This window comes from Metarhizium acridum (genome assembly GCF_019434415.1).
Source record: "Metarhizium acridum strain ARSEF 324 chromosome Unknown scaffold_1, whole genome shotgun sequence".
Lineage (NCBI taxonomy): Eukaryota > Fungi > Ascomycota > Sordariomycetes > Hypocreales > Clavicipitaceae > Metarhizium > Metarhizium acridum.
Genome location: NW_027094015.1, coordinates 1,023,125 through 1,047,500, shown reverse-complemented (window position 1 = coordinate 1,047,500; position 24,376 = coordinate 1,023,125). Strand labels below are relative to the sequence as shown.

Genomic DNA, 24,376 nt, shown 5'->3' with positions numbered 1-24,376 from the left:
TTCACTTCACACACGTTTCATTCATATACATTTGGTCTCTCGACAGAAAGAAACATAACGATGTTACATCATGCTATCAGTACAGTGGTGCCTTAATCCCGGCCCTAATTTTGAAAGATGAGCCCCAAGTTTCCCCTTCCAAAACCGCTTAATTAAATATGGGTACAAGAGAAACGCAGTATAAGCTCCAGGTGTTTCACGTAGCTGCTTCATCCATCTGTCTTGTTGTCATATTTTATAACATCAATAAACCCCAACCCCTTTTTCTTTGCCCTGTCCTTCGTCTCATGCGATTATGTTATTCAATGTGCTCCACGAGCTCTTTTGGCGCCGCCTCCAGCCTCAGAATCTCCTCTAGGACGCTTGGTTCCAGGTTGGAAGTCCGCAGCGCCCGGGTTCATCCCTCCTCGACCTCCTCTATGACCTCCTCTGCCCCGTCCACCTTGACCGCCCGCACCTCCATCCTGGTTTCCACTAGCACCTCGCTGCCCAGGAGGAACATATGGGCCACCTCTTCCACGGCCACCCCCCCGTGGCATGGGAATGCCGGATCGAACAGGTTGGGCCTGTTGGCCTTGTTGCTGTTGCTTAGCCTGTGCAGGTTGTTGCGTCTGCGTCTCTGCTGCTGCTGCTGGCTCAGGCTTCATTGCAAAGGGGTTAGGCGCGTCAGACTTGGTCGCATCTGCCGGAACAACAAACGGATTATTAGTCGGTGCCGGCGAAGGAACAGCACCAGAAGCTGGCTTGGGTGCGGGGGCCGCTGTTTGTACAGGCTGCTGAGCGACTGCAGTAGCAGCAGCAGGCGTTGCGGCACCCGAGGCTGGAGTCATTGGCGCTTTTGCTCCCTTTGCTGGCGTTCCAGGTGCCGCCGTCGCGGGAGGCGGTTGTGCAGATTTCGCAAGTTCCCAAACTTCCACAACTGGCTTCTGTGGCGTCTCGTTTGCTGCAGTTTCCACGACACCCAACTTAGCCACGGCCGACTTCAGCTTGTTCTCGGCCATATTAATACGAAGAGTGGATTTCTTAGACTCCATCAGCTGAGCTTGCTCCCGAGCTGATGCAATCTTGGCTTCAAACTCGGACTTGATTCTAGTACTTTCTGTTTCCAGCTTCTTCTTTATGTTGGCAGCAATAATGTTCTTAACAGTTGTGTTGGTGGATAGGAACTGCCGGATGCTGGCATCATCTAGCTGAGAAAGGTCTGGGGCACCGCTCGCGGCCACATTCGGTGTAGCGGGCGCTGCGGCAGGTTGTTGCTGCTCTTCGGATTTGGCTGGTGTTGCAGGCGGTTGGGAAGACACTACGGGCTTCTCGCCCGCATTTTCCGCCTGCCAAATCAGCTTCTCCTGTTGATAAAAAAGTCTGAGATCATCTTCCTTCTTCTTGAATTCCTCCTCCATCTTGGCCCGGCTATCCTTGAGTTTGTTGTTAAGAGTATCACGCATTCTATCGGATCGCTCCTTGATGGTTTGCTGGATTTTGTTCTCCGCCTCATTGGCTCTCTGTTCCAATTCGGCAGCCTTGGACTCTGCAGCAACCACCCTCTCTTCCAATGCCTTTCGCTCTTCATCGGATAGACCAGTGGTTGCACTGTCACCCGTTCCTTCTGGAACGGCATCATCACTAGTTGTGCCATTGGTCTGAACCGCCACCTCGTTCTGCAACTTCTGAGTCGCCTCGTCACGCTCAGCAATAGCATTTTGCAGCTCTGCGCGAAGCTGTTCGAGCTGTTGTTCCGCCCCGAGTTTTTGGGCGTTTACTGCTTCCAGTTCCTTGCGAGCATCGGCCAGTTGCTGCTCTAATTGGCTGACAACGTCAACGGATGTCGCATCAGCAGCTGGGGGCTGTTGCCCAGGCTGATGCTGTTGGACTTGTTGGCGAAGCTCCTCCACTTGTTGTTTGAAAGATTGAACTTGTTGCTCAAGCTCCAACTTCTCTTTTCCAACGTTTTCGGCGAGTTGCTGGGCACCTTGGAGATCACCACTTGCCTTGTCAAGTTGCTCCTGCAGATGGTTGGCACGCTGGGCAGCCTCATTCTTCTCGCCGGTGAGCTTTCTAGACCGCTCTTTGAATTGCTCGGTAAGCTTGGCGCGAGTTGTTTGCCAAGCTTGACGTTCGCTCTCCAGTGTTGACTCAAGTTCGGTGATCTTCTCTCGAAGCGGCTGCTCGCCCTGTTTGAGACAATCACGCTCAGCCTCAAGGTCAGAGATGGTTTTCTTGAGTTGCTCCATCTCAGCTGGGTCAACACGCCCGTATTTGGTGAGGATGCCTTCAGTCCGCTTCTGCCAGCGGTCACGGTCCTCCTGAATCTGCTTGATCTCTTCCTCAAGATACGACTTTTGCATTTTTAGGTTGTCAATCTCAACTTCCAGCGGTTGAACTTTACCCTCCATCTCCTCAATCTTCTTATTCTTCTCAACTATCTGATCCTTCAGTTGAGTGTTCTCGTTGCGGAGAGCGGCACTGCTTTCGCGGTACAAATTGAGCTCGTGGAGTTTTTCCATCAAGTCTTGGTGTGCCATTGATGAACGGCCACTCTGCGCAGATTGTGTTCGCTCTTGGTCAAGTTTCAAGCGAGCCTCGTCCAACTGGGACTGCGTGTACTCGACTTGTTGTTGCAGGCGTTTAGATTCCTGTGACTTTAGGTCATACTGAACTTCAAGTATGTCCTTCTCACGACGTAGGTAGTTGTTCAGTTCTCGTAGCCCTTCCAAAGCATCACCAACATGTACGGGCGACATGCCCTCATCGCCCTCTTCATTGCCATTTGATCTCCTCTGTTGCAACGCAGCAACTTGGGCGGTTAAGCCCTCAAGCTGCTGGTGCAGCAATTTGTTTTGAGCATTAACATCCTCACGTCGGGCCGTCAACTCAGCCATTTCCTGTTCTAGCTGCTGCCGGCGATCCTCCCAGGAGCTCTCGCTTTGCGCAAGGGTAACCTTGGCTGATTCAGCTTCTGCTCGTAGGGATGCTGATTCACTCTTGAGCGCATTGTAATCGGTGCGCAGTTGCTGGACGAGCTTCGCAGCTTCAGCGTGCTTGACTAGCTCCTTCTCGTAGTCTTGCTGCGCCTTGGAGGCAATCTCAGCCTGGGCCCGTAAATCTTGTTGATGATATCGAGTGGCCTCGGCATGCCTGGCACTCTCTTCCTTCAAACGCTTTAGCTCATCCTCCAGAATGGTCTTTTCGTCCTCATACTTTCGAGCAACGTCGCCTTGCGAATCACGCAACTGTGATAGCTCCGTATTTGAACGAGATAGCTCCTCGGACATGTCCTCGATCCGTTGACTGAGCTCTTTGATTTTATTATCCTTCTCTTCAACCATGGCCTCCATCTCTTGTCTGTACTGCTCTTGAGAACCGCGCAAGTCTGCGAGCAATTCCTCATTACTCTGGCTAAGCTCCCTGTATTGCTCAGCCTGCGCCTTTGCATTCTCGAGCTGGGTATTGGCCATGTCAAGATCCCGTTTGAGGTCAGAGATATCGTTGTTGAGGTCGTGAAGCTCTGCTTCAAGCTCCTGCTGTCGTTGGCTTCCGTCATCTAGGCCAGGTCGTGGCGTAGGTCGAGGTTGCAGGCGGCCGACACGTTCTTCGGCATTTCGCAGTTCAACCGTCAGCTCATCAACTCGAGCCTGCAAATGGTCTCGAGTTGTCTTGACGCCAACATGTTCCTCGCGGATCTGGCCAAGGCTTGCCATGAGCTCATCAATTCTCTTCTGCGCCTCTTTCGATTCGAATTCCTTTCGGAGCTGCAGCTTCTTGCTTTCCTCTGTCTCATTAGAGAGCTTTCTCTGGACATCAGACAACTCGCGCTCGAGGGTGTCAATCTTGGCTTGCGCCTTTCGTCTGGCTTCAGACTCAGACATGTTGCGCTCATTTTCCAAGGACTGTTGAGTGGCGAGAAGATGGTTTAGTCGATTCTTTTCTTCGATCAAGTTCTCGTTGTCCTTGCTCATACGATCCTGTATGTCTTTCCAAAGATTTTTCTCAGCCTTCAAGTTGGCAGTTTCGTTTCTCATACTATCCAACAGGCCCTTGGTTTCGATGAGTTCCTCGGCAACCTGCTGCGTGCGAATGTCCTGCTTTGCAGCAGTCTCCGACAAGACCTGGACCCTCTTCTGAAGTTCAGAATTTTCGGACTGCAAGGCCACGTAGTTGCTCTGCAGCATCTCTCGTCGTTCAGATTCTAGTTTCACCTCACCCTGCAATTTGACGCGTTCCGTCTGAAGTGAATTCTTCTCCGTAGACAAATGATCAATTTGAGTTCGGAGATCTTTACGAACACCATCCTGGGCATCTCTGAAGCTATCGTACTCCGCTTGTAGTTTTCGGAGAGCCTCGCTGAGGGATTCGGCCTGTTCACTACCCTCTATGCTAGCGAGCGGTGCGCGCTGGCCACCATCTAGAGAGCTACGCATCATGGAGGCCTCGTCGACACCCCCACCGCGCTGTTGAAGAATTCGTCGGAACATGTCTCGCTCCGTCTTGTAGCTCTCCATCGTATTCTTGATCGATCGGCTCTCCTCAGTCATGTTCTCAAGCTCGCGCTGCAGCTTCTCGACACGATCATGATCCTCCTTGGCTTGATGTTTTGCGGCGAGAGCTTCTTCACTCTCAAGCTGCTCGGCAAGTTCACGAGTAATACGCATCAAGTCTTGGTTCTTCTGCTGCAGAGACTTGATATCTTTGAAAACCACCAGCTTCTGGGTAATGAATTGATGTGTGTCGGAGAGATCAGAAAGAGCCTCTTCTGTAATCTCTCCCCTCTCCAGCTGCTGCAAGCGATACTTGTCTTCCTCGCTCAGTTGATCCACGCCCTTTTCAATGGCATATACATTAAAAACAAGCATCTGAATCTGGGTTCCCAGATCCCGAAGTTGTGTTCGCAGAATCTTTGTCTCGGACTGGGCCGTCGCCAGTGCGCTTTCCGCCTTGCGAGCCGCCTTTCTCGCAACATCTCGCTCTTCAAAACTTTGCTGGGATAGTTCGGACATGCGTGCGATTTCGCTGCGTAGCGCATCGGACTCAGCTTGCAGCTCTTGAATCTCGGGTGCCTTGGCTTCAAGAGCTGTCATCATTTCGTCGAGCTCCTCCGAGAGTTGATGATTTCTTCGCTTCTCGCTGGCCAGCTGTCCTTTGACCTGATACAGTTGGTCAATAGCTTGGGTAGCGGTCATTGCCGACTTGCGAATGGAAGCAGGTGTAGCGAATGGCGAAGCTGCACGACCCGCAAACGAGCCATTCGGGCGCGGTGTTTGCGGCGCCGAACCGGGGGGAGGGCCCTGTTCCATACGAGCCTGGGCTTCGTCAAGTTCGCCTTCGAGCTGACTGATTCTCTCCTCCATCTCCGTCACGTTTTGCCGTTCTTGTTCCAGCTCCATACGAACCCTTCGGATTTCATTTTCGTAGTTTTCTCTTAGACGCTCTTTCTCGGCCTCAAGGTCCCGCACACGTTCCGCGTGTTTTTTGCTCAGCTGGTCAGACATGTCAACAAGCCGCCTCTGGTCCTCAAGTTCTTGCTTGTAGCTTTCGATAGTTGTGGCAAAGGCGCCTTCTTGCTTCTGAAGCTTAACAAGGGCCTCATCCGCCTTGGCCTGCATGGCATCGAGACGTTCGCGAAGCTGCTGCTCAGATCGTTTGAGGGCGTCGACTTGCGACTTGACATCCTCGTTTTCGCGCTGCAGCTCTGCAATGCGAGCGCCCTTTTCCTTTCTGTATTTCAGAGACTCTTCGCTCTTGGTCTTCAGCTCAGTCTCAAGCCATTCGCTGTTGCGGCGAGCTAGCTCAAGTTGTTGCTTTAATGACTCCTCGCGGTATTTGGCGCTGTTGAGTAGACCCTTGGCGTTTTGTTCTGACTGTTGGAGAGCCGTTACCTCTCGAGCAAGTTCGACATTACGCTGGTGCTGCTTTGTAAGCTCCTCGGTGATGGTTTCATCGCGTTTGTTGTGTGATTCGATAATGCTTAGGTTAGTCCGGTTTGACGACTGCAGAGTCTCAATCTTATCGGTAAGGCTCTTCACTTCAGCAGCGTGGTCAGAATTCTTGGCCTTGAGCGCCTGTAATTCGTTCTCCAAGGATTGTCGCTTCGTCTCTACAAAGTACCGACCACCGCAGTTAGTGATGTGTTTCAAGCCAAGCTCGGGGTCCTCAGATTTGATGCCAGAGCTCGAAGGTTAGGAGGAGAAATGCACGGAGCTGAAGCTTACCTTCCTCCTTGAGTTTCTGCCTAGCCTCTTCAACATCCTTCAGCGCCTTTTCTGTAGTGGACTTTGAGGCTTGTAATCTGTTTTCGGAGCTCCGAACGACATTTTCCAACTCAATATCGGTTTGAAGCTTGTTAGCGTATAATGTGTCAAATTCGTGAGCCTTGGCAGCAACCGCTTGAAGCAGCGTGGCCACCAATTCCGCCGTCGGTTCGGTCGTCAATGTTGTCAACACGGGTTGGTCAAGGCCTAAGTGACCAGCGACATAGCCCACATCGACGCCTGCAGCCGCCATTGTCGAGCCTGGCTTAGATCAACAACAGAGGCTGTCTCGTCATCACTCGGTGCCCAGTGCCAAAACCATCCAAAGTCGGGGTACAAGAGTCGCAATGTAATAAAATCAACGTGAGAAGAAAATACTTGAAGAGACCCACAAGACCCCGCCGGCTGAAGTCTGTGAAAGGAAGGGTTTGAGCGGCGAGACGCGAATGTCTTTCAAGGCGTCGTGGAGTTGTGAGGTTTCATGATGCGGGTGCAGGCTGCCAGAAAGAAATGAGCACCAGCTACTCCGTAGTTCTTGGAGCTTCAGCCTGACTGGCTGTTTGGCGCGCGCCTGCCCTCGCGAATGCTTGAAATCATTCAAGAAAATAGTACAAACAGGGGGGCCATTGCATGAATTTCATTGGGTGAAGTCTCAGCTAGTGGATTTTATATCCGAAGTTATGCCGATGCCTACCCTAAATCACTTGTTCGAATCGAGGTTGAGTGCCACCGGAAAGCAAACCAGGTGTCAATGTTGATTTTACAAACTTGATTCATTCTTCCACAGAATGATACCAAATACTAATGCTGTTAGTCATCGGCTGGCTCCCCGCCACTCAAGCTTCGGCCCCTCGTTTTGTCAATTGCGCAACCTGGTGTCAAGACTCACCTTTAAGTTTTGCTCGGTGAGCAAGTTCTTGTCCCTCATGAATTTTCCTAGTACTTTCACGTACTTCATAGGCGCAAAGGAGCCTCAAGGGATTAGCTGGATCGATTTAATGCCTTTTCTTTCTTTCTTTCTTTGCCAGTTGGCACAGTACTGCTGAACCACATTACACCGCTACAAGTCAAGGAAACCAAAGCGCCCGCGTGAGAGAAGTCGGGTGAGCACAACCAAAGTAGAAGTGAGGCGACAGGTTAGTGAGACTAAAACTGAAAGTGACACTCATCGGTTCTGCCCTCCCCTCAATACGTCGAGACTGAAGTGTAGCTGGATGTGGTCACATGCTTGATGCGCACACACGTCATCAACCGCATCACCGCCATTTGATCACATGTACTTCAAGTACTGAAAAATTGGGCTCACAACGGCATATACGGCACTTGGATGCGCGCAAAAAGATGTGGGCGGATCGTTGTGAGAAAAAAAAAAAAAAAAAAAAAAAAAAAAAAAAAAAAAAAAAAAAAAAAAAAAAAGACGCCCAAAAGGGCAGCCATCACGCTGTGTTCATGTTGAAAATCATCGGGAATATCCCATCTACCTAAAATGTCGGCATAGCAGACCATGCATCCTCATTGCCCACCATAAAGCATCGCTATGATATGACCAATTCACTCCATGACATGATGCACAATATCAACGACAAAACAACGCCACGCCTCGCTTACAGTCATATCCTCAAACAAAGCCGCTAACTTAGCAAAGCCATATATGCCCTCATGTCAACGCCGTTGCGTGGAATCGCTCATCCAAATCCGTAAATCCACTAACAGGAGGGGTATTTCTGCGCCGTTGCATCCCAAGCGTAATTGATACATGAAGGAAAAGCCCGACGCGACCCTATCGCCGAGCTGTGATTCGGGAAAAGATGCGAGGGACGCTGCCCTTCCTGGGGGGCGACGAGCTCAGCGAGGCGTGTCCAGACACCGACTCGCCAGACGTTGTTGTCGCACATGAATCCTCCGACGCCCGCCGTGACGATGACCTCCGCGAGCTGGTGAGTGAGGTTGAGGCCTCGGTGGCAGCCGAGTTCCACGCGTTGGCCCTGGCGACTTCGTCCAGAGCAGCTCGCTTCTGGTCCGCGACGGATCGCAGGAGCTTCCAGAGCCCGCGGCCCAGCTCGTCCCACACGACGGGAGCTTTGAACAGTCGCCGGCATGCAATGGTGCCCTCCTTCTCGTCCAGGAAGCCGTAGGACTCGAGCCCGTCCATGGTCGGAACGGCATCGTATACCACTGTGATCTGGCCCATTTGATCGCACCACTCGGAAGCTTGCAGGAACTCGATAATGTAGTTCCACGCCTCGGAGCGTGACTCCTCCTCGGCCTCCAGAAGGGCCCGTTGGCGCTGCTCCTGCTCGAGCAGGCGACGCTGCTTGCGCCTCTTGAGCGGCAGCTCGAAGAAGGTGGTGCTGTGGGATCGGATAGGGATGGGCGTAGCGGAAGCGGCCATTTTTGCTGTTTGCACTGCCGTCATATCTGTCCAGGGCCGTCCTTTTTTCTCGGCCTCCTGGGCCTGTCTGGTATATCGCAAGAAAGCAGCTTTGATGTTTGTCCCCCCAATAGGGACCAGCTGCGGTGGGCTGGGGTTGTCTTTATACGCCGTGGTTGACGGCGGACGCAACTAGATCCAGACGGCGGCGGATGCTTAGTTTGGGGATGGTCCAGCCCGTCGGATATTTGGTCGAAACCCTGCCCTCACTCGTGTGGTGAGTTGACTATGGGCATATGATGTTGATTTAGTCAGTCGGAAACTCTGGCGCACAGGCAAGCAAACGACACGGCAGTTCTTTGTGTCTGGCGTCAGGTTCGAAACAGCGGATTTCTCGGAGTGGTCGGCACGGGGTCGATGGACAGATATATTTATGGCTTTTCAGCCAGTACTTGGCCAAAGCTCGGCTTGCCTTTCGTAGGACTAGTTGTCTTGTTTCTACTTCGGTATTCAGAGTGGTGGTTCGCCTTGTTCGCGGAATGGTGGCGGTCAGATGATGAAGTCGGTCTTTTTTTAGCAAAGACAAGTTTGATTCCTCGCAGCGGGACAATGAATAAAGCGGATTGTTGTTTTCACACACAGTTGACAAGTCGACAATGGCAACACAGCAAGTGTTTTCTACTGAAACAGCGAACCGGGGCTGTTGAGAGACGACAGACGGGAGGAATGGGCCGGTTTATTTGGGAGCCTGGCCAGCCAAGCCATCGGCATCTCATTGCCCTGCTTGTGAAAGTGCCGTCTGCCCATGTACATACATGAGTTGCATCAAATGTTGTTGGTTGATCCGCGTAGCCGCACCCGCCCCCAGGCCAGATGGCCCCTTTCATCCTGATTCCTGACCGATGCCAAGGTCATTCACCACATTTGCCCATCCACACATCGCATCTCACACATCTCCCGCATCCCGCCAATGTAACTATGCCCTCCTCCCACCCCCGGTCTCGGGGGGGGGGGGGGGGGGGGGGGGGGGTGTGCTGGTTGCATGTGCCAGCGTTTCTTCCCGGCTACCGACCTTGGCGCTGCGCGGGACGGCGGAAGACACCAAGCGCCTGTGGACATTTCAGTTATCTGGTGAGACGCTCTCCTCTGGGCCGAGTGGCCGACGACGGCGGGAACACATGTCCTCTCCTCTACGACGCCGTCGAGTTGAATGCCGCAAGCTCAGCGTCAATGGCGGCGACACGGCAGCACCCTGCCATCAGCTCGCACCGCGCGCATCCGACGGTCAGTGAATCCAGCTAGTAACTGATACGGCACATGGGACTTGAGGCGGAGCCGCGGGCAGCAACAGGAACAGCAAAGCAACCAAAGGAACGAAGGGTGTGAGAGAGGGAGCTGTGATGAGGGGGGAGGTCGACGCCTGCTAGCCCTGCCGAGCGCCGACCTTTGCCAGATAGCAGGTCCTGGTTGGTGCATCATATTTACTCGTTCGCCTTTTTACTCAGATGTGAGCACGTCAGTCACCAACGGGGTGTTGAGGCTTGCATGAGCAGGTTGGACGGGCTGGACCGGGTTTGCGCGGACCACTGGCTGACCGACGGCACCAGTTTCTCGCCATCTCCTCGACTTGTCTCGGTCAATGTGTTTGGCCTCGCGCAGCCAGTCACGTACGGTACCGCCCTGGAGGCGTTTGGCGGTGTTGAAACGTGATTCCGATCGCATCGGCCTGGTGATGTGTGATGACCATTGGTCACAAAAGACGGCGTTGGTGATGACCTTTACCACTGCCTTGGTGCTGAATGGCTGCCGTCTTCATTTCTCGTTGAAACACACAAAAGACAGTTGCCCATAAGGATGCATTCCGCGCTTCCGGTGTCGCGCGTGTCCTTTGAACCCGAACCGGCAGCCAACCAACTACTAGGTAGTTGCTGCTCGAGCTTTGCGGCGAAACATTGCATGACGATCAGCACTGATGCGTTTGGTCGGACAATGACGAGGGTTTCCATTTTTATCACCGAGGTGCTTTATTATTCTTTTGCGAAAATGCCATCTTTTGTGTTGACACTATCCCAAGTCTCCAGCTGTGAACTCATACAATTAACTACTCTGTGAAACATGATATTCACTCCCGTATCCGGTGGGCCAGCTACTCTGTAATCATCATTATTATCATTATTATTTATTTATTTATTTTAAACAGGTCCTTGGAAACCCCTCATATTTTGTTCCGATCGTGTTTCCGCACCCGCGACCACACTCATCATCTTATCGTCCAGCACCCGAGGGCCGACGGCGAAGAAACGAAAAAATTCAGCATGGCAACGTGTGTTCACACTGGTAGCTCACGGGCGTGTTCGCTTGTCACGGCCACCGACAGGTTGCATGGGACGCGGAAGCACTCGTGGCATGTGGCCAGCCACAATTCAGCTCTTGAGCAACAATGGCGCTGGCCCAATCGCCAAATCGCAAGGTAGCCTCCTCCTCGGCTCGGGGGAGGATCCTGACGTACCCTTTCTCCGCATGGGGAGAGCCAAGGGAGCGACGGGTCAGACCAAGGAGGGTGTGTAGATAAAATATTTCGCCCCCGGATGACAGCGCCGATCACAGACACCACCAACATTGAACTCAATCCTCTCAACCAAGGGGCAGAGGTTCTCCCTGCAGCGCTTGCACCCATCAAGCAGCTTTGTAGCAAAATGGCCCTGCGCTTTAGCTAGTCCAGATGACGGCAGCAGAGTGACCTGCTCACTCCGGCAGCGACATGGTGTGCCGGCCAGAACGCGCCGTCTAGGGCTCCAACCAGCACAGCATACGCCATGAGCTGTGCTGTGCTATATACCAACTAGCACCGTTCATCTCGCTTTGGTGAGCTCATTTCGGCATCGCAGCAAGGTGTGGATTTCGGAGGCTCAACAGAGTGGGTTTTGTGGCATCGCGGCCTCGTCTGGTCCCCTCGTGCCCGATGGGTGTAGCCAACAAGAGCAAGAGCAAAAGTGTTGGGTAAAATCAAGCTGGATAATCGCTGAGATGGCTGCCGAGAAACGTCACCAGGCAATGCGGGGGGGCGCATGGCTTTGTCCGGATGCGATACATACATGCGTTGTCGGTATGCGAACTAACCGGCTTCCAACATTTCGAGGGCGACAGGACAGATATGATTTCGCAGAACCAACATACATGGTGTATGTACTTGGTCTCCAGGCAGCGACATTTCAACCAAGTTGAACCACCGCACCAGGAGTGTGTGTCTAGACCAAAAGGAGACATGGCAAGCGACGGGGACCATTGTTCTAGTTTACGGAGCACAGTGGAGGGGGATACTGGATACCTTGGCAACTTGGGTAGTTACGCATTCGAGTCAATAGTGTCTGGTATTCAGTATGTACGGAGTAGTATGTGCTTGTCCGTGACGGACACCCATGTAACCAACTATCTGCGGAGCAAGAGGATACAGTCCCAAAACGCCTCGGACAGACCACAACACAATACGTTGGCTAGTACAGGGTTCATACTACGCGGTTAATTCCGTGGCTGCAGAAACAACTTGATGCAAAAAACATTCCGGACAACAGGGTATGCACGTCCTCTCTCGCCTCTGGAGGGAAACGGAATCACCGGACCTTTCCCCCGGAACCTTGAAAGGCAGCCGAGACATTGTACTCCGTCCTCCGTTGTACGGACCAATCTGGCCGGCGTGCTGCCAGACCACGATACGTCGACTGGTAGCATATTACTTCACGGTATAGGTCGTGAATCCACACCGACAGCCGGATGGGTGGATAGCAACAGTCGAGCTATTAGTTTCCGCTCTTGGTGCTCGCTTATTCCCAAAGGCTATTGACGTGTTTTCCTCAGTGCGTCGCTCGCTCGTGACGGCTGGGTTTCAGAACGCAACATTGTGGTTAACCCGTTGACGTTGACAGCAAAAGGACAACATCAACATCAGCAACAAACACGGGGCTGAGACACTTTGTGCCCAGCCAGACGTAAACAAGCAGTTCAACCCGCTATTCTGGGCTTGGGAGCCTTACATTTTCCAAAATCGCGGCACAAAGAGGAATGAAAGCACAGCTGCCACTCTGGCATGCCAGCTCACTTTTAAAGTTTTGATTCCTGCAGCAACATGTAGGGATTACAAAAGAAAGAAAAACCACATCAAACAAAGTTCGCCAGCGTGATCCCCTCACCCTGCCTCATCTCATCGGCCCCAGAGTCCCAGACAAGCTCAGACGTGCCAGCCCTACATCCGCTCCAGCTCCAAACCATCCCCGCCTCGCTTTGTCCAGCAGGGCCAGACCGCCGTCTGAACCCATCAATGTAACCATGCTTTTCTGGGGGGCCAGATCCAGTAGATCTTGGGGCTAGTGGCCTCACTTGCCGTGGCGCAAGCGGCTCGTGCCAGCTCTTCAAGGTAGATGAGAGGCATCGAGGCGTGAATGGCGTGGCCTTGGGTCGGAACAGCAATTCGTCGCAAAGCACAAAAGTGGGCGAGAAATACAAACTCAAAACTGAGAGGCTGGCCGAGGCAATTGCCGGCCATGGCCACCGAGGGACATGCCATGTCCACTGGGGGCCATAATCTCGCCGAGCGGCATAGCGAACGTGGTCATCATGTTGGCGGTTTGTGCTTGTTGGCTTAGTGCTATGTGATGATGAGTCGGCCTGACTGTCTCGGAGGAGTCGGAAACGCCTCTATCTGGGCCTTTGCTGACCTGCAAGATTGCCTGTTGACGTTACAACGCCATCGCCATCACATCACACGAGGGAACCAAGCGCGGCAATCTCGCTTCTGGGCGATGAGAAGAAATGTGCTCTTTGTGGCCGACTGTGAGAGTCAAAGTAGCGTGCGGCGGCTCTCACCGCTCGAGCTGCCAAAGTGCAATTGTTTGTCCATTGCTTTTTGTTTTCTTTGCCGTTTTAGCCATGTGCTATTTTGCCCACAAGTTTTGTCAAGTTTCCATCTACGTATAAGCTAATGTCTTGCAGCGATACTACGGCTAACGTCTACATCGTACTGCAGACTACCATAGCATGATCGGATATAACCTGGCCAAATGAGCATAGTGATATCAAGTCCCTCGTATATATATGCATTTCTTAGAGAAGAGGTGTTTTATATAGATAGCATTCCCATCATTTAGTCCTTACTGCTGTCTAGTCCTTTATGCGGTCGCATTTTTTCCTTCATTCAGCCTGTTCTATCGACCGACTACCTTGTAAATGTGGAAAGTTGAAGCAGTCTGTACGGCAAGATACAACCGAACAGTAAACTTATTCTTAATTCAATCCATGTAGCTACGAAATGAAGGGATTGTTTTCAGTTCATGGGCTAGTTGACTAGAGAGGACGGGGTTCCGACTGCTAGCTACATGTAGCGTGGCAAGCTTGTTGAATTAGAGCCTTTTGTTTACGTGAAACCTAGAAGGCTCGATGGCCAAATGGATGACTCGTTGACAAAGGTCTAACAAGACGGCCTTGTCCGCATCAGGGTTCCTTGATTGTTACATGAAACAATCCTCGGCTTCTTCTTGCGCCAGTTTTTGTAAATGCTGCAAAATGACAGCCCGTAGCTAGATTAGGCTAAAAGCCTCGTCATGATCTACGGGAGCTGGTCACATGTGCAACCTCCAGCGTTCACATTGCAGTTCCTAAAGGACGATTCGGAAAAGGGCGACCAGATTGAGGCTTTGATATGCAGAAACACAATACACAGCGGGAGGCAAAATGTATGTGACCAGATCAGGTACCTGGCTGTCATGCTCTATACTATAGAATATTATACCACAGTATATTAGTGAATACTTCTTGATGGGCAAAAATATTCTGGCCAGATTCACGGGTGAAACGGTACATTTCATTTGGCGTCTTGTACTGCGCCAAATCCCTGAATTAATGGGTAATTGGTGTGCGCACATATATCACGTCCGCTCTGAGGTTGGATTTGCCCGTTAAAGAGCACGTCAAGGGTGAGGGGAGAATGCTGTGATGAAGGGAACCAGTTTTAATGTACACTGAGAAGTCTATACATCCTAATGATGAGGGAATTGTACTGTGCGTGCTGCACTGGCATACTCTTTGTTCTTGACTGGTGGAAAATCGCTGAAACATCATCATTTATTTCACTACTCGTTCCACACCAGTACGTAACGGTTGATTGAACTCCTCACGAACATGAAAACAGTTCATAAAATCTCGCAATAAATGAATGAAAAGCCTTTGTATGCGTAGGTTTTGTATGTGTCTTTTATGCTTGGCTTTTGTTGATTGTCCTATAGAGCATAGCGACAAGGATGGTGACAATGAGCCTGTGCATCTACTCTTGTTCGCTTTGAAGTCCATTCTTCTCCCATCATGAACACCAATGAAACCCTTCTGCGCAGCCCTCGCCGCTGTGAAAGCACGCAAGTTGTTGAACACGTGGTAGTACGCATGTGAAAATGGGCTCCTGCGTCCAGACTTGTAGAAACAGGGCCACGATCCTATACCAACTCGTCAACAGCATATATATGCTAAGAGGCGGCGCATTAACCTTCAACAGACAATATCCATGTCCCTTAGAGTAGCCTCGCTTAAACAAGGTTCTCTTTGCAATGATGGATGTTGTTATCAAAATCCTAGTTGGCATCGTATTTGTATACACCTGGGACTATATGGCACCATATCTAACCCGGAGCGATTCCACGGCCAGAAGATTCCTGGAGAGAGCAGTCGTCAGGTTGTTCTCGTGGACAGAGATGTATTTGACAAAAGTCGTAAGCCAGAATACCAACGACATCCTCATACTTTCCGCAGACCGAGTGACTGACTTGTCGGCAGATGACGACGTTCCGACAGCAATTTTACCAGGATCTCCATGACTTGAGCCACGCAGTCGGAATTCCTGTACCAAAGTCTGAGTCGCGCCCGGACGTATCCTCGGCAGGCTCCAAGTCGCAACCGCTCAATGTCCCCATCCGACAGACATCCTCTTACCAACCCAGCCACCGTGGAGTCGATGAATCTATAGCTCTGTCCAGGCTGGAAGAATGTACAAATGGCTCCCAATACCGCCGTCCTGTAGCCGCATGTTACGAGTCCCAAGCAGCAACACCCGTGGCTTACACCCAGAACAACAATAGCCGGTTCTTGCCAAAGTGCGAACGCTCCAAGACGTGCCCGCGAGAACGACAAAGACTCGAGAAACCTCAGCAAATGGAGGCCCCTGAATATAATGGAGATGACCAGTTCCGGCTTCAGAAACACCACCAAAGCACAACTGAGCTCCAGAACCTAGCAAATTCCAGCAAGCAGCTCGAAACAGCTGCTAATGAAACGAACATCCTATTTCGTCAAGCCTGGGAAAACCTCGACCAGCTACTTCCACCTCGGCAGAGAGGAGGCCAGTCAAGACAAAAGTTCCTTCAGAAGATGCTCAGGTCTGAAACAGATTTTAGGCAGGAAGGAATGAGGTTGGAAAGCGTCTTGCACAGAATGAAAGGGAAACAGTTTCATAACAAGGAATCCCTGGCCCTTGAGCAGGAGAAGTTTGCAAATGATTTGAACTACTATGAAAATACTTTGAACAGGTTTCGTAAGTGGCTGAGGGACATCTATTCGGAGAACAAATCACACCATGAGAATTTGCGGAAGAAACCACGCCAGGAAGATTTGCAGAAGAAGCGGCTCCAGGAGGTTGTAGAGAAGAAACTCGAGCAGGGTTTGCAGAATAAACCACGCCAGGAGAACTTGCGGAAGAAACCACTCCAGGAGAATTTACACAATAAACCACGCCAGAAGCCTCTACATGATAAACCATGCCGGGAGGGTTCGCAGAAGAAACCACTCCAGGAGCTTGTAGAGAAGAAAATCCAGGAGTTTTCGCAGAATCAACGTCGCCGGGTGGATTTGCGAAAGAAGTTACTCCATGAGAATTTGCGGAAGGAGCTACCACGCCTGGAGTATTCCCAGAGTAAACCACACCAGGAGCTTTGGTAGAATAAACTACGCTAGGAGGATCAGAAAAGCGTTGGGCAACATGGACAGGAGCATCGGGAAACGCGGGAAGCCGGCAAGTGTGGCCAGGAAACTGGTCAACTGAACTCGGCTCTCAAACGGACAAACACGAGGACATATCGCAACGATCACTGTGGGCAGAGTTGAAAATGGAGATGCAAGGATGGCGGACATGGACAGAAATACAAAAGCCACGGCGAAAGCGGGGGAAAAGCGTCCTCAAATCTACTGGGAATTCCCAATGAAAGACGTATAAACCCAAGGATTCATAGAGTTCATCATATGACTAGGCAGTTACGAGCGTTCACTTAATCGCCGTATCGAGGGGTGTGTCTATTCTAATGCTCGGCAGTCTTTCTTGCTGCAGTCTTTGGTCGGACCTTCACATACTTGGTTACATCAAAAGACCCCGTATCATATTTCCCCTGGCCGTAGAACGATAACTATTCCGATTTACGACAATTTAAAGAATGACAAAGACAAAAAGATACCATGGTAGCTATGGCTGTTTGAACCACAGCAGGAGATGGCTAAATATTACAACTACAAAGAAAAAAAGAAAAGAGCAATTTAGACCCAGCAGATTATTTTGAGCCTTGCTGTGTCGTAGTATAACTATAATGAAGATTGTTTAGGGCTACCTGAAGGAACAGTTTCTTACGGGGTTCGTTAGGCTGACCCGTCACTGCGATTGATAGAAGAAGATTAATCCTTGGTCCAAGGACCTGCCTTGGAAGAAACAAAGCTCCAGAACTTACTCCCAATCTGGAATAACACATGTGCATACAAGCTGCCACATTCCCGACTCTCTCATGTCCTAGAAAACTAACAGCCCAATTCATGGCTCATCCTTAGGTAAACGACCCCTCGACTTCCCTCGCACTTGTAATGTATGCTCACATGGCCATGATAATCGTCTGTCACCCTTTGACTTTGAAATTCGCCAGTTTACATCTCCCTTGCTGCCAATTGCTGTGGCACACTTGACATTGCCGGCAACTCTTAAGTCTGTACCCTCAGAATATTCTTTGAGACTCGTTTCCAAGAGTGTTTTGATGTCCCTGTCGCCAATAGTGAAAGGTCCCAGGCAAGGATCGGCCGGCTTTACTCCAAGCGTACAGTCTCTCGTCTGGAGAATTGGCGTGAATCCGGTAGCATTCAAGTCGCCGAGTCTGAAGGTGCCGTTTTCTGAGGTCCAGGAACTGTAGAGGCTTGCGCATTCTCTCCAATCTGCGGGATCAGTGTTTGCGGGCTCATCAAATGTTGATGGGTCGCATGTAGATTGCGTGTGGTTAGCAGGGTGCCAGGAGATGCCCGTCGAGTTGGCCATAATAGGGACCGCCGAGGTAGCCCAACCCAAGGTGACGAAGCAAACGGCCACGACAAGCAAATATTGGCTAGATATCATCTTGCGAAATTGCCGAATTCAGTGAAAACCGGATGAGGAACGTTTTCGAATAAAATAGCCCGCTACGTCCGAGTGTGTGACGTTCGGTAGAAGAGCTCACCCCGTCGCACAGAGACTGTAGAAGTTGGTCAATGTTGGTCCAGAACTTCTTGCGGCGCAGACAGGGTCAACAGACCGGAAACCAATCCTGAGTCGTACAATATATGAGGCGTACACACAAGAGAAGTCGAAACTTCCAGGTGCAGTGAGCAACCATTTGTCTGTCGTTTATACACAGGCAGGACCTAGGGAGCAAGCGCAATGGAATTCAGGATGGCGCTTTTGGGAGGGCGGAAACGCTGGATGATTTCCACACTCACGGCGCAACATTCAAGGCGAAGTGGTCTTGTCGATGCGTGTGGCCAGGCGTAATATTTGAATTGCCAAGGGCCAGGAGAGCATAGGAGAGCACAGGCCAACATGAGACAATCAGTTCATGCCGACTCGCGCCAGCGCGCCTTCCTTCCTGCGGTAGGGAATTCGAAGGAAAGAGATCTCAATCAGGAAGGAGCGCTCGAAGAGGATCGCCGTCAAAGTAAGCGTGAGCACGTGGCAAGCATCACGCCTCTTTTGTATTTTTTTGTTAGCAGTTCGCACCGACAATCTCGTCACATCATCACAAGGGTCTTATTCTTTGTTCAGAGTGGGTGATCTACAAACACCCGCCAGGACAATGACAGGACCTGAGGGGGGGGGTTTTGCAAATCTGCTACGGAGTACATTTCATGCACTTTCAAGGCCGAAGACCTATCTTGTACGGAAGCATGTGGCTTTACCGACAAGGCAGCGTGGTGGCTGTATTCTTTGCTAGCCTCCATGGGCACAGCCATTTTGCATCTAATAATCCTGTCAGTGAAGGCGATGGTACATGAACCAATGGAGTCAAACCGGACAGACGAAGAGATAGAGAGTGACAACTCGGTTTGGACGTACTGGACCCAACGATACGGCCACTGTTTGGTCTCAGCCTGGACTCTGTCAAGGAGGTCGGAAGCTGACAAGGTTGATTGTGGAGATTGCTATATTATGCGCTTGTGGCGTAGTATCAGATGTCCCCCTGGCCAATTTCACACATCTTATACAGAATAACGCGGGCCGATACTAATTGATACCAGGTGGCCTCTTGAAGCCGGCAGAGACCCATCCACGGCTTCATAGCCTTGTTAGTTAGCTCAGAAAAGACACCTCAATGCTGATGCAATTCGTGAGCCATGCCATCGCATCATGGCCCAGCTTCTTTTACCCGGTACGCCGCCCATGTTCAGAGACGACGGAAACCCCAACAATGAATGGTACATTGCCTCTTTAGGTTATAGCTACCTTGCCTGCCTAGCTTAATAGGATGGATACACACATGCTGGCACCCGCTTGCCTAGCCGCAGGTTTGCATACCCTCATCTGCGAAACCCGATCTAGATGTCTGCTGGGTGGTATGACGACATGGTGGGGATGGGGAGACTTTCGACACCCTTCATGACAGCATCTAGGTTGTTAGGCCGCTGCTTTTCGGGGCGCGAAGAGGCCGAGAGAGTGTCTGAAAATGGAGGGATGACAACTTCAAGCTGAAGAGGAGCCGAAAAGCCGATGGCTGCCCAACAGCACTCTCACAGAACCGTTGTGTTTGATCCGTGTGGTTTGCCACGTTCAAGTTGCATCAAGACCTGAGTTTGGATAGAGGCCATGACTGTGAAATGACGGATTGACTGCGAGGAGAAGCAACCAATGCCCGGCAGCTTTTTCGGCTTGAAGACAAGGCACTTCTACCCGGGGTTGCCAATTGGTGATGCCCTCTTTTTGAACCAAGGACCGATTTCATCAGAGTGTGGCCCGTCGTCCCCAGCTTGGTGGGCGGAATGCATTGCGCTGGCGGCGGCGCGAGCTCCGTGATCCGTGAGGGTTCGCTGTTGTCCCACGACAAAATACAAAATTTTTTTTTCCGTTATACCGCCTGTGTGACAGCTGTTCTCCGTTTTTTTTACGTCAACGCTGTGGAGAGGACTTCGCCTGATGGGTGGTCGTCCGTCGACCCGGTGCTAAAAGGAGAATGCGCCAACAAGGTACGGAGTATATCATCATGAATGGAAGGAAGAGGGCGATCGAAGCGGGGATGTTAACAAGACGATGAACAAATACATAGCCTCGTAGTCTTTGGCTCCTCGCGACCCTGCCTTGACAACTGCAACTACATGCGAAGCTACAGATAGGATTGACGATTCTCACACACTCGGACTGTAGTAATCATTTCTTCTTCAGTCATGGAAAAGCTCCACGATCACCCAAGCAACACCAGCACCATCAAGAAGCTAGTCGGGCGTCTTCGCGGAAACAGTGTTAGTACACCAAACACACCGCAGAGAGACGAGGGCTATATATCCAATTCGTCGCGAGCGCCCTCATTTCGCATTCGTACGCCTCGAATATCCAGGTCGCCGGATTCACATTGCAGCTCATCAACGAAGAAACGAGGCAAAAACGGTCACTATGTGCGAGATGCTCAACTTGCCTTGGAGTTATGGAACGACGCATATGATGCCTTACGAGACGATCCTAGTTGTACCGGCTTGGTAACTGCGTACGAGAATATTATATCACAAGAGCTTCCAGATCATTTAAAAATGGGCGGCCTTAACTCGTCATTCCGCAGCAAACCGGTGGATCAGCGATTAGAGTTGCTCACAGCCATAACCACAGCCGGGCTTGAGAAGCGGAGAAGATCCAAAATTTCTTAGGCCGACGACTCTGCGAAGATAGTACTGGATGCGGTGAGAGACCGAGTCGGCTCGGTTGTGGCAGAATATCATGCTGCATCGGTGGCTTGGCCAGGTTTTTGCACACTGACCCCGGTGAGTAACAGGTGGAATTCAAAGGCTGTCCTATATGTGTACTAATAAACCCATTTCAGCTTCTACTGGATCCAATAGTTAACCAGGAAGATTTCAGAAAGGGCCTCGTGCACGTTGTAGGTCGCACATCGTGGTATATGCATCTGGCACAGTTGCTGCTGGCCAATTCATGGGGGGCAGAGCACCAATACCGAGAACAGCGGCACGCACTCAGAGAGAGGCTGGTCAAACTGTACCAAAAAGTACTCGAGCTCGAGATGAATTGCGTCTGTGCCACGGCGAGTGCTTGGAACACAGCGGCCAAGAATGTAGTCGGCTGGAATACGCTGGACAAACTGGTGAACAATCTTTTGCACATGGACGCGCAAGTTGTCGAGATTATTGAGAAGCACTGCGCAGAGAGAATTCGGGAGACTCTGTTGCAAGAGAATCAAGATCTGGACATGTCATGGACGACGGGAGGCGTGGTTATCGTAGAGTCTACAACCGCGCACCCAATGCAGATGACGCAAGTAGCGGGTCAAGTCTAAACTTTCCTGGCAATTTTCGATGATAAAATAGGCATGGAATGGAAATGAGTCGAGATGGGATGGGATGATGTCCATAGTCAGCAGTTAGGCACAAACTCGGGTTGAGCACTAAAATCTCTTGCCGCGCGGCATCCCCGCTGCCACACAAGATGGAATGGACCTGGTGTTGCATTGCCACGCTTGGGTGCAGAGATGAATATTAAAATTGGCGTGACCTGCTGCCTCTTTGGCACTCCCTACGCGGGTCAAACCAGCCAAAAAGGTCAATTGGTGCATCAATGTTGCTTACAATTCCCTTGGTCAGCAAGAACGGAGCCAATCATCTATCCGAAAAGCACTTGACTACTAGTTGAGTGTTTGGGGAAGTTTATCATTGTATCTCGGACATGTATGCCTAGATGTACGCAAGACCGAGGAGAATAAATGTCACGACCAGAAAAGCAGCACATCTGCGATACGGGCCGTTGTCCAAGTTGCCGCCACTTGCAAGCTCAACACCAAGAGCGTCGGGAGTGAATCTCACCACTTTGGGCCTCACCATGGCAGGCGACGAAGCTGCAACAAGTGACGTTTCGGCAGCTGAGACAAGGGCCTTGCCGCCGTTGAGGATCATGAATTCAATACATACAACCGTATGGCAGATCAGATGGAACAATTCGTACGTTAGCCTCACTGGCAAAGCCGCAGCTTGTCATGCTAACTTCGTATCGCAGCACAACTACTTCCGCCAGACTTGGACCCTCCTCTGGACAGCGGCGACCACCTCCCGGCGCCCCCAGAATCTCGCCCAGAGGCAATTCCTCAACGAGGCCATCTCCTTTGCTCGCCACCTCTCGGCGCATCATGGCATCGAAGAAGCTCATATATTCCCGCTTCTCGCGACACGCATGCCCGAGTTTGACGCCAAGAGAGGGAGCTTGGTGAAGCAGCACGACCAGATCCACAAGGGGCTGGAGGATTTCGAGACGTACGTGAAGCAGTGTCATGCGGGAAGGGAGGATTTCGAAATGGGTGTTTTGAGGGAAAAAATGGAAGGGTGGGAAGGGGTGCTGTGGAAGCATCTGGACGAGGAGGTCAAGATGTTGGGCGCGGAGAGGATGAGGGCCGTCTGGAGCAAGGAGGAGATGATGAGGATGCCCATGTGAATTCTTCATAGGGGAATCTAAACCCCGATACGACAACTACGACAATATCCAAGATGCGCGTGGTTGTGGCGGACATGTAGTTACAACATTTAGCAACGGAGCCAGCCACAAGGTCCTTTTACGTTAGAGCACAAGATTCGGCAATTTTTTTCTTCTCTTTATTTGTCTCTAGTAAATAAATACTTGAAGAGTGTATTGTCCTTTTACCCACGACCCAGAATATTATACACACGCCATCTGCCCGGGTCAAGCAGTCGTGCGGCCAACTGAGCAAGACCAGATATCAAGCTCCCCTAGTCTATACGATCTAGACCCCTCCGTGTCGAAAAAAGGGGACAAAAGAAAACAAAAGTAGCACAGTAGAGACTGTCATCGTCCCGAATAAACTTGATACGCCCATCCCGTTTCCTTTCTCGTCATATTCCCCCAGTCCCCTACTACGCCGTCGACCGCCACAAGTCCACCATGGCACCCGTGGACGGGTAAAATGCCAACAGCGAAACCACCACGTCCGGCAAGAAGCCGCCCGTCGTCGAGCCCCAATGGACCGTCAGAGGCGCCCAGGCCAGGTTTCTGTAGAAGCTCTTGTTCCAGGCGGCCGCCCACTCGGGGTCCTTGGCCGCCGCACCGCCAGCCGTCCTGCGGCCTCGCTCGACCAGCAAGCGAGCGCCCTCCATGGCAACGTACAGCCCCCAGGCGCGGACGCTCAGCAGACCCAGGCGGCCCTGTGTGGCGGGCGCAAACGGCAGCACCTTCTTGCTCGACAGGAAGGCCACGTTCTCGGAAGCCTGGTAGACGATGAGCGAGGCGATCTGGGCGTAGGCGACCAGCGTGTCGAAGAGGGCCTCGGGCGCGTCCTCGGCAGGGTCGAGCTGCTTCTCGTTGCTGCTGCTCCCGGCGGCGGCGGCGCGCGACTTGAGCACCAGCCTCTTGGCGGCAAAGTAGAGCCCCAGCAGGCCCCAGAGGCGGCCCATGGTGCGGGTTTCGCTGATCATGGCGGCGAGGGCCTTGAAGCGGCCGCCGAGCTGGAGGGCGAGGGCGGCGAGCGAGGGCTGCGGCGCGGTCGAGGACATGATGACGGTCGTCGCGGGCGGGAGCTTGAAGGCCAGGGCGACGAGGCGGCGCGCGGATTGTCTGATGGCGGCGCCGCCGACGGCCTCCAGCACGGAGCCGGTCAGTCGAGAGGCGTAGCAGGCGAAGAGGATGACCGTCTCGGCGCCCGACCGCGTCTGCATGCACCGGAAGAGGTGGGCGAGGAAGGCATCGGCGCGAGACGGCGCGGCGGCGAGCACCGCCGTGATGGGAGCTTTCTGGTTCGACGGCGGCGGTAGCGACGGCGGAACGGCGGCATCGACGCTCGTGTCGACGCTCGAGGAGGGCTTGTCGGCGGCGCTCATGGTATGTCGAGATGCGTGAGGTGCGGGGGAGTGAGGGATATTGGCTTGCTTGCTGGCCGCGATGACAGATGTCGACGCAGGCGGGCGGCCGCGATGAGATTATCGAATCGAGCCTCGGAAGAGCCGAGTTCGAATACTCTTAGCCTTGGTGAAGACGCTGTTGCGCCTGGTTCCGTACGGAAACTGCAGAACTGCACAATGCCACAGATCGGGAAAAGGGGGAGCCGACCCGTTGAGAATTGTTGAGCGCTTGTATCACTTTGTGTGATGTGATGCGGCGGCGACCGGGGTCGAGCTGCATGCGTCTGGGCAACAACAGCTTGTGGAGGCCGGCTTCTCTCTGTCTGTGTTCTTTCCTGGAGGTCCCCGTGCCTTGTTCAGATATACCATCCATCATCATGGCATG

At 52.0% G+C, this 24,376-nt stretch overlaps 9 protein-coding genes across 9 annotated transcripts; 5 read left to right on the top strand and 4 right to left on the bottom strand.

Annotated features, from left to right (window-relative positions):
- Positions 1-38: 38 nt before the first annotated feature.
- On the bottom strand, positions 39-6,871 carry MLP1_1 (Filament-forming protein). Its single transcript, XM_007816705.2, has 2 exons — positions 6,207-6,871; positions 39-6,091 (listed from the first exon to the last, which is right to left on the bottom strand). Exons 1-2 carry the CDS (start codon positions 6,496-6,498, stop codon positions 303-305), a joined length of 6,081 nt encoding a protein of 2,026 aa, XP_007814896.1. The 5' UTR covers positions 6,499-6,871; the 3' UTR covers positions 39-302.
- Positions 6,872-8,025: 1,154 nt separating this feature from the next.
- Positions 8,026-8,637, bottom strand: J3458_000265 (uncharacterized protein; the record flags this gene model as incomplete). The annotated part of the gene is made up of 1 exon (XM_007816706.1): positions 8,026-8,637. One exon carries the CDS (start codon positions 8,635-8,637, stop codon positions 8,026-8,028), a length of 612 nt encoding a protein of 203 aa, XP_007814897.1.
- A 396-nt stretch (positions 8,638-9,033) lies between these two features.
- Positions 9,034-9,435, top strand: J3458_000264 (uncharacterized protein; the record flags this gene model as incomplete). Its single annotated transcript, XM_066116038.1, has 1 exon — positions 9,034-9,435. The coding sequence occupies one exon, from the start codon at positions 9,034-9,036 to the stop codon at positions 9,433-9,435; it is 402 nt and encodes a 133-aa protein (XP_065977919.1).
- A 5,771-nt stretch (positions 9,436-15,206) lies between these two features.
- On the top strand, positions 15,207-16,590 carry J3458_000263 (uncharacterized protein; the record flags this gene model as incomplete). Its single annotated transcript, XM_007816708.2, has 2 exons — positions 15,207-15,368; positions 15,433-16,590. 2 exons carry the CDS (start codon positions 15,207-15,209, stop codon positions 16,588-16,590), a joined length of 1,320 nt encoding a protein of 439 aa, XP_007814899.2.
- Positions 16,591-17,446: 856 nt separating this feature from the next.
- Positions 17,447-18,016, bottom strand: J3458_000262 (uncharacterized protein; the record flags this gene model as incomplete). The annotated part of the gene is made up of 1 exon (XM_007816709.2): positions 17,447-18,016. One exon carries the CDS (start codon positions 18,014-18,016, stop codon positions 17,447-17,449), a length of 570 nt encoding a protein of 189 aa, XP_007814900.2.
- A 2,294-nt stretch (positions 18,017-20,310) lies between these two features.
- Positions 20,311-20,784, top strand: J3458_000261 (uncharacterized protein; the record flags this gene model as incomplete). Its single annotated transcript, XM_066116037.1, has 1 exon — positions 20,311-20,784. The coding sequence occupies one exon, from the start codon at positions 20,311-20,313 to the stop codon at positions 20,782-20,784; it is 474 nt and encodes a 157-aa protein (XP_065977918.1).
- Positions 20,785-20,854: 70 nt separating this feature from the next.
- J3458_000260 (uncharacterized protein) lies at positions 20,855-21,428 on the top strand (the record flags this gene model as incomplete). The annotated part of the gene is made up of 2 exons (XM_066116036.1): positions 20,855-20,878; positions 20,958-21,428. The coding sequence occupies 2 exons, from the start codon at positions 20,855-20,857 to the stop codon at positions 21,426-21,428; spliced, it is 495 nt and encodes a 164-aa protein (XP_065977917.1).
- Positions 21,429-22,062: 634 nt separating this feature from the next.
- J3458_000259 (uncharacterized protein) lies at positions 22,063-22,573 on the top strand (the record flags this gene model as incomplete). The annotated part of the gene is made up of 2 exons (XM_066116035.1): positions 22,063-22,086; positions 22,142-22,573. 2 exons carry the CDS (start codon positions 22,063-22,065, stop codon positions 22,571-22,573), a joined length of 456 nt encoding a protein of 151 aa, XP_065977916.1.
- A 437-nt stretch (positions 22,574-23,010) lies between these two features.
- J3458_000258 (uncharacterized protein) lies at positions 23,011-23,970 on the bottom strand (the record flags this gene model as incomplete). The annotated part of the gene is made up of 1 exon (XM_007816151.2): positions 23,011-23,970. One exon carries the CDS (start codon positions 23,968-23,970, stop codon positions 23,011-23,013), a length of 960 nt encoding a protein of 319 aa, XP_007814342.2.
- Positions 23,971-24,376: the final 406 nt, after the last annotated feature.

Bases quoted from the DNA above. Each gene is read 5' to 3' on its own strand.
- MLP1_1 (XM_007816705.2), bottom strand. From the start codon at position 6,498: ATGGCGGCTGCAGGCGTCGATGTGGGCTATGTCGCTGGTCACTTAGGC. The intron at 6,092-6,206 runs GTAAGCTTCAGC...GGTACTTTGTAG, and splicing joins GCAGAAACTCAAGGAGGAAG to AGACGAAGCGACAATCCTTG.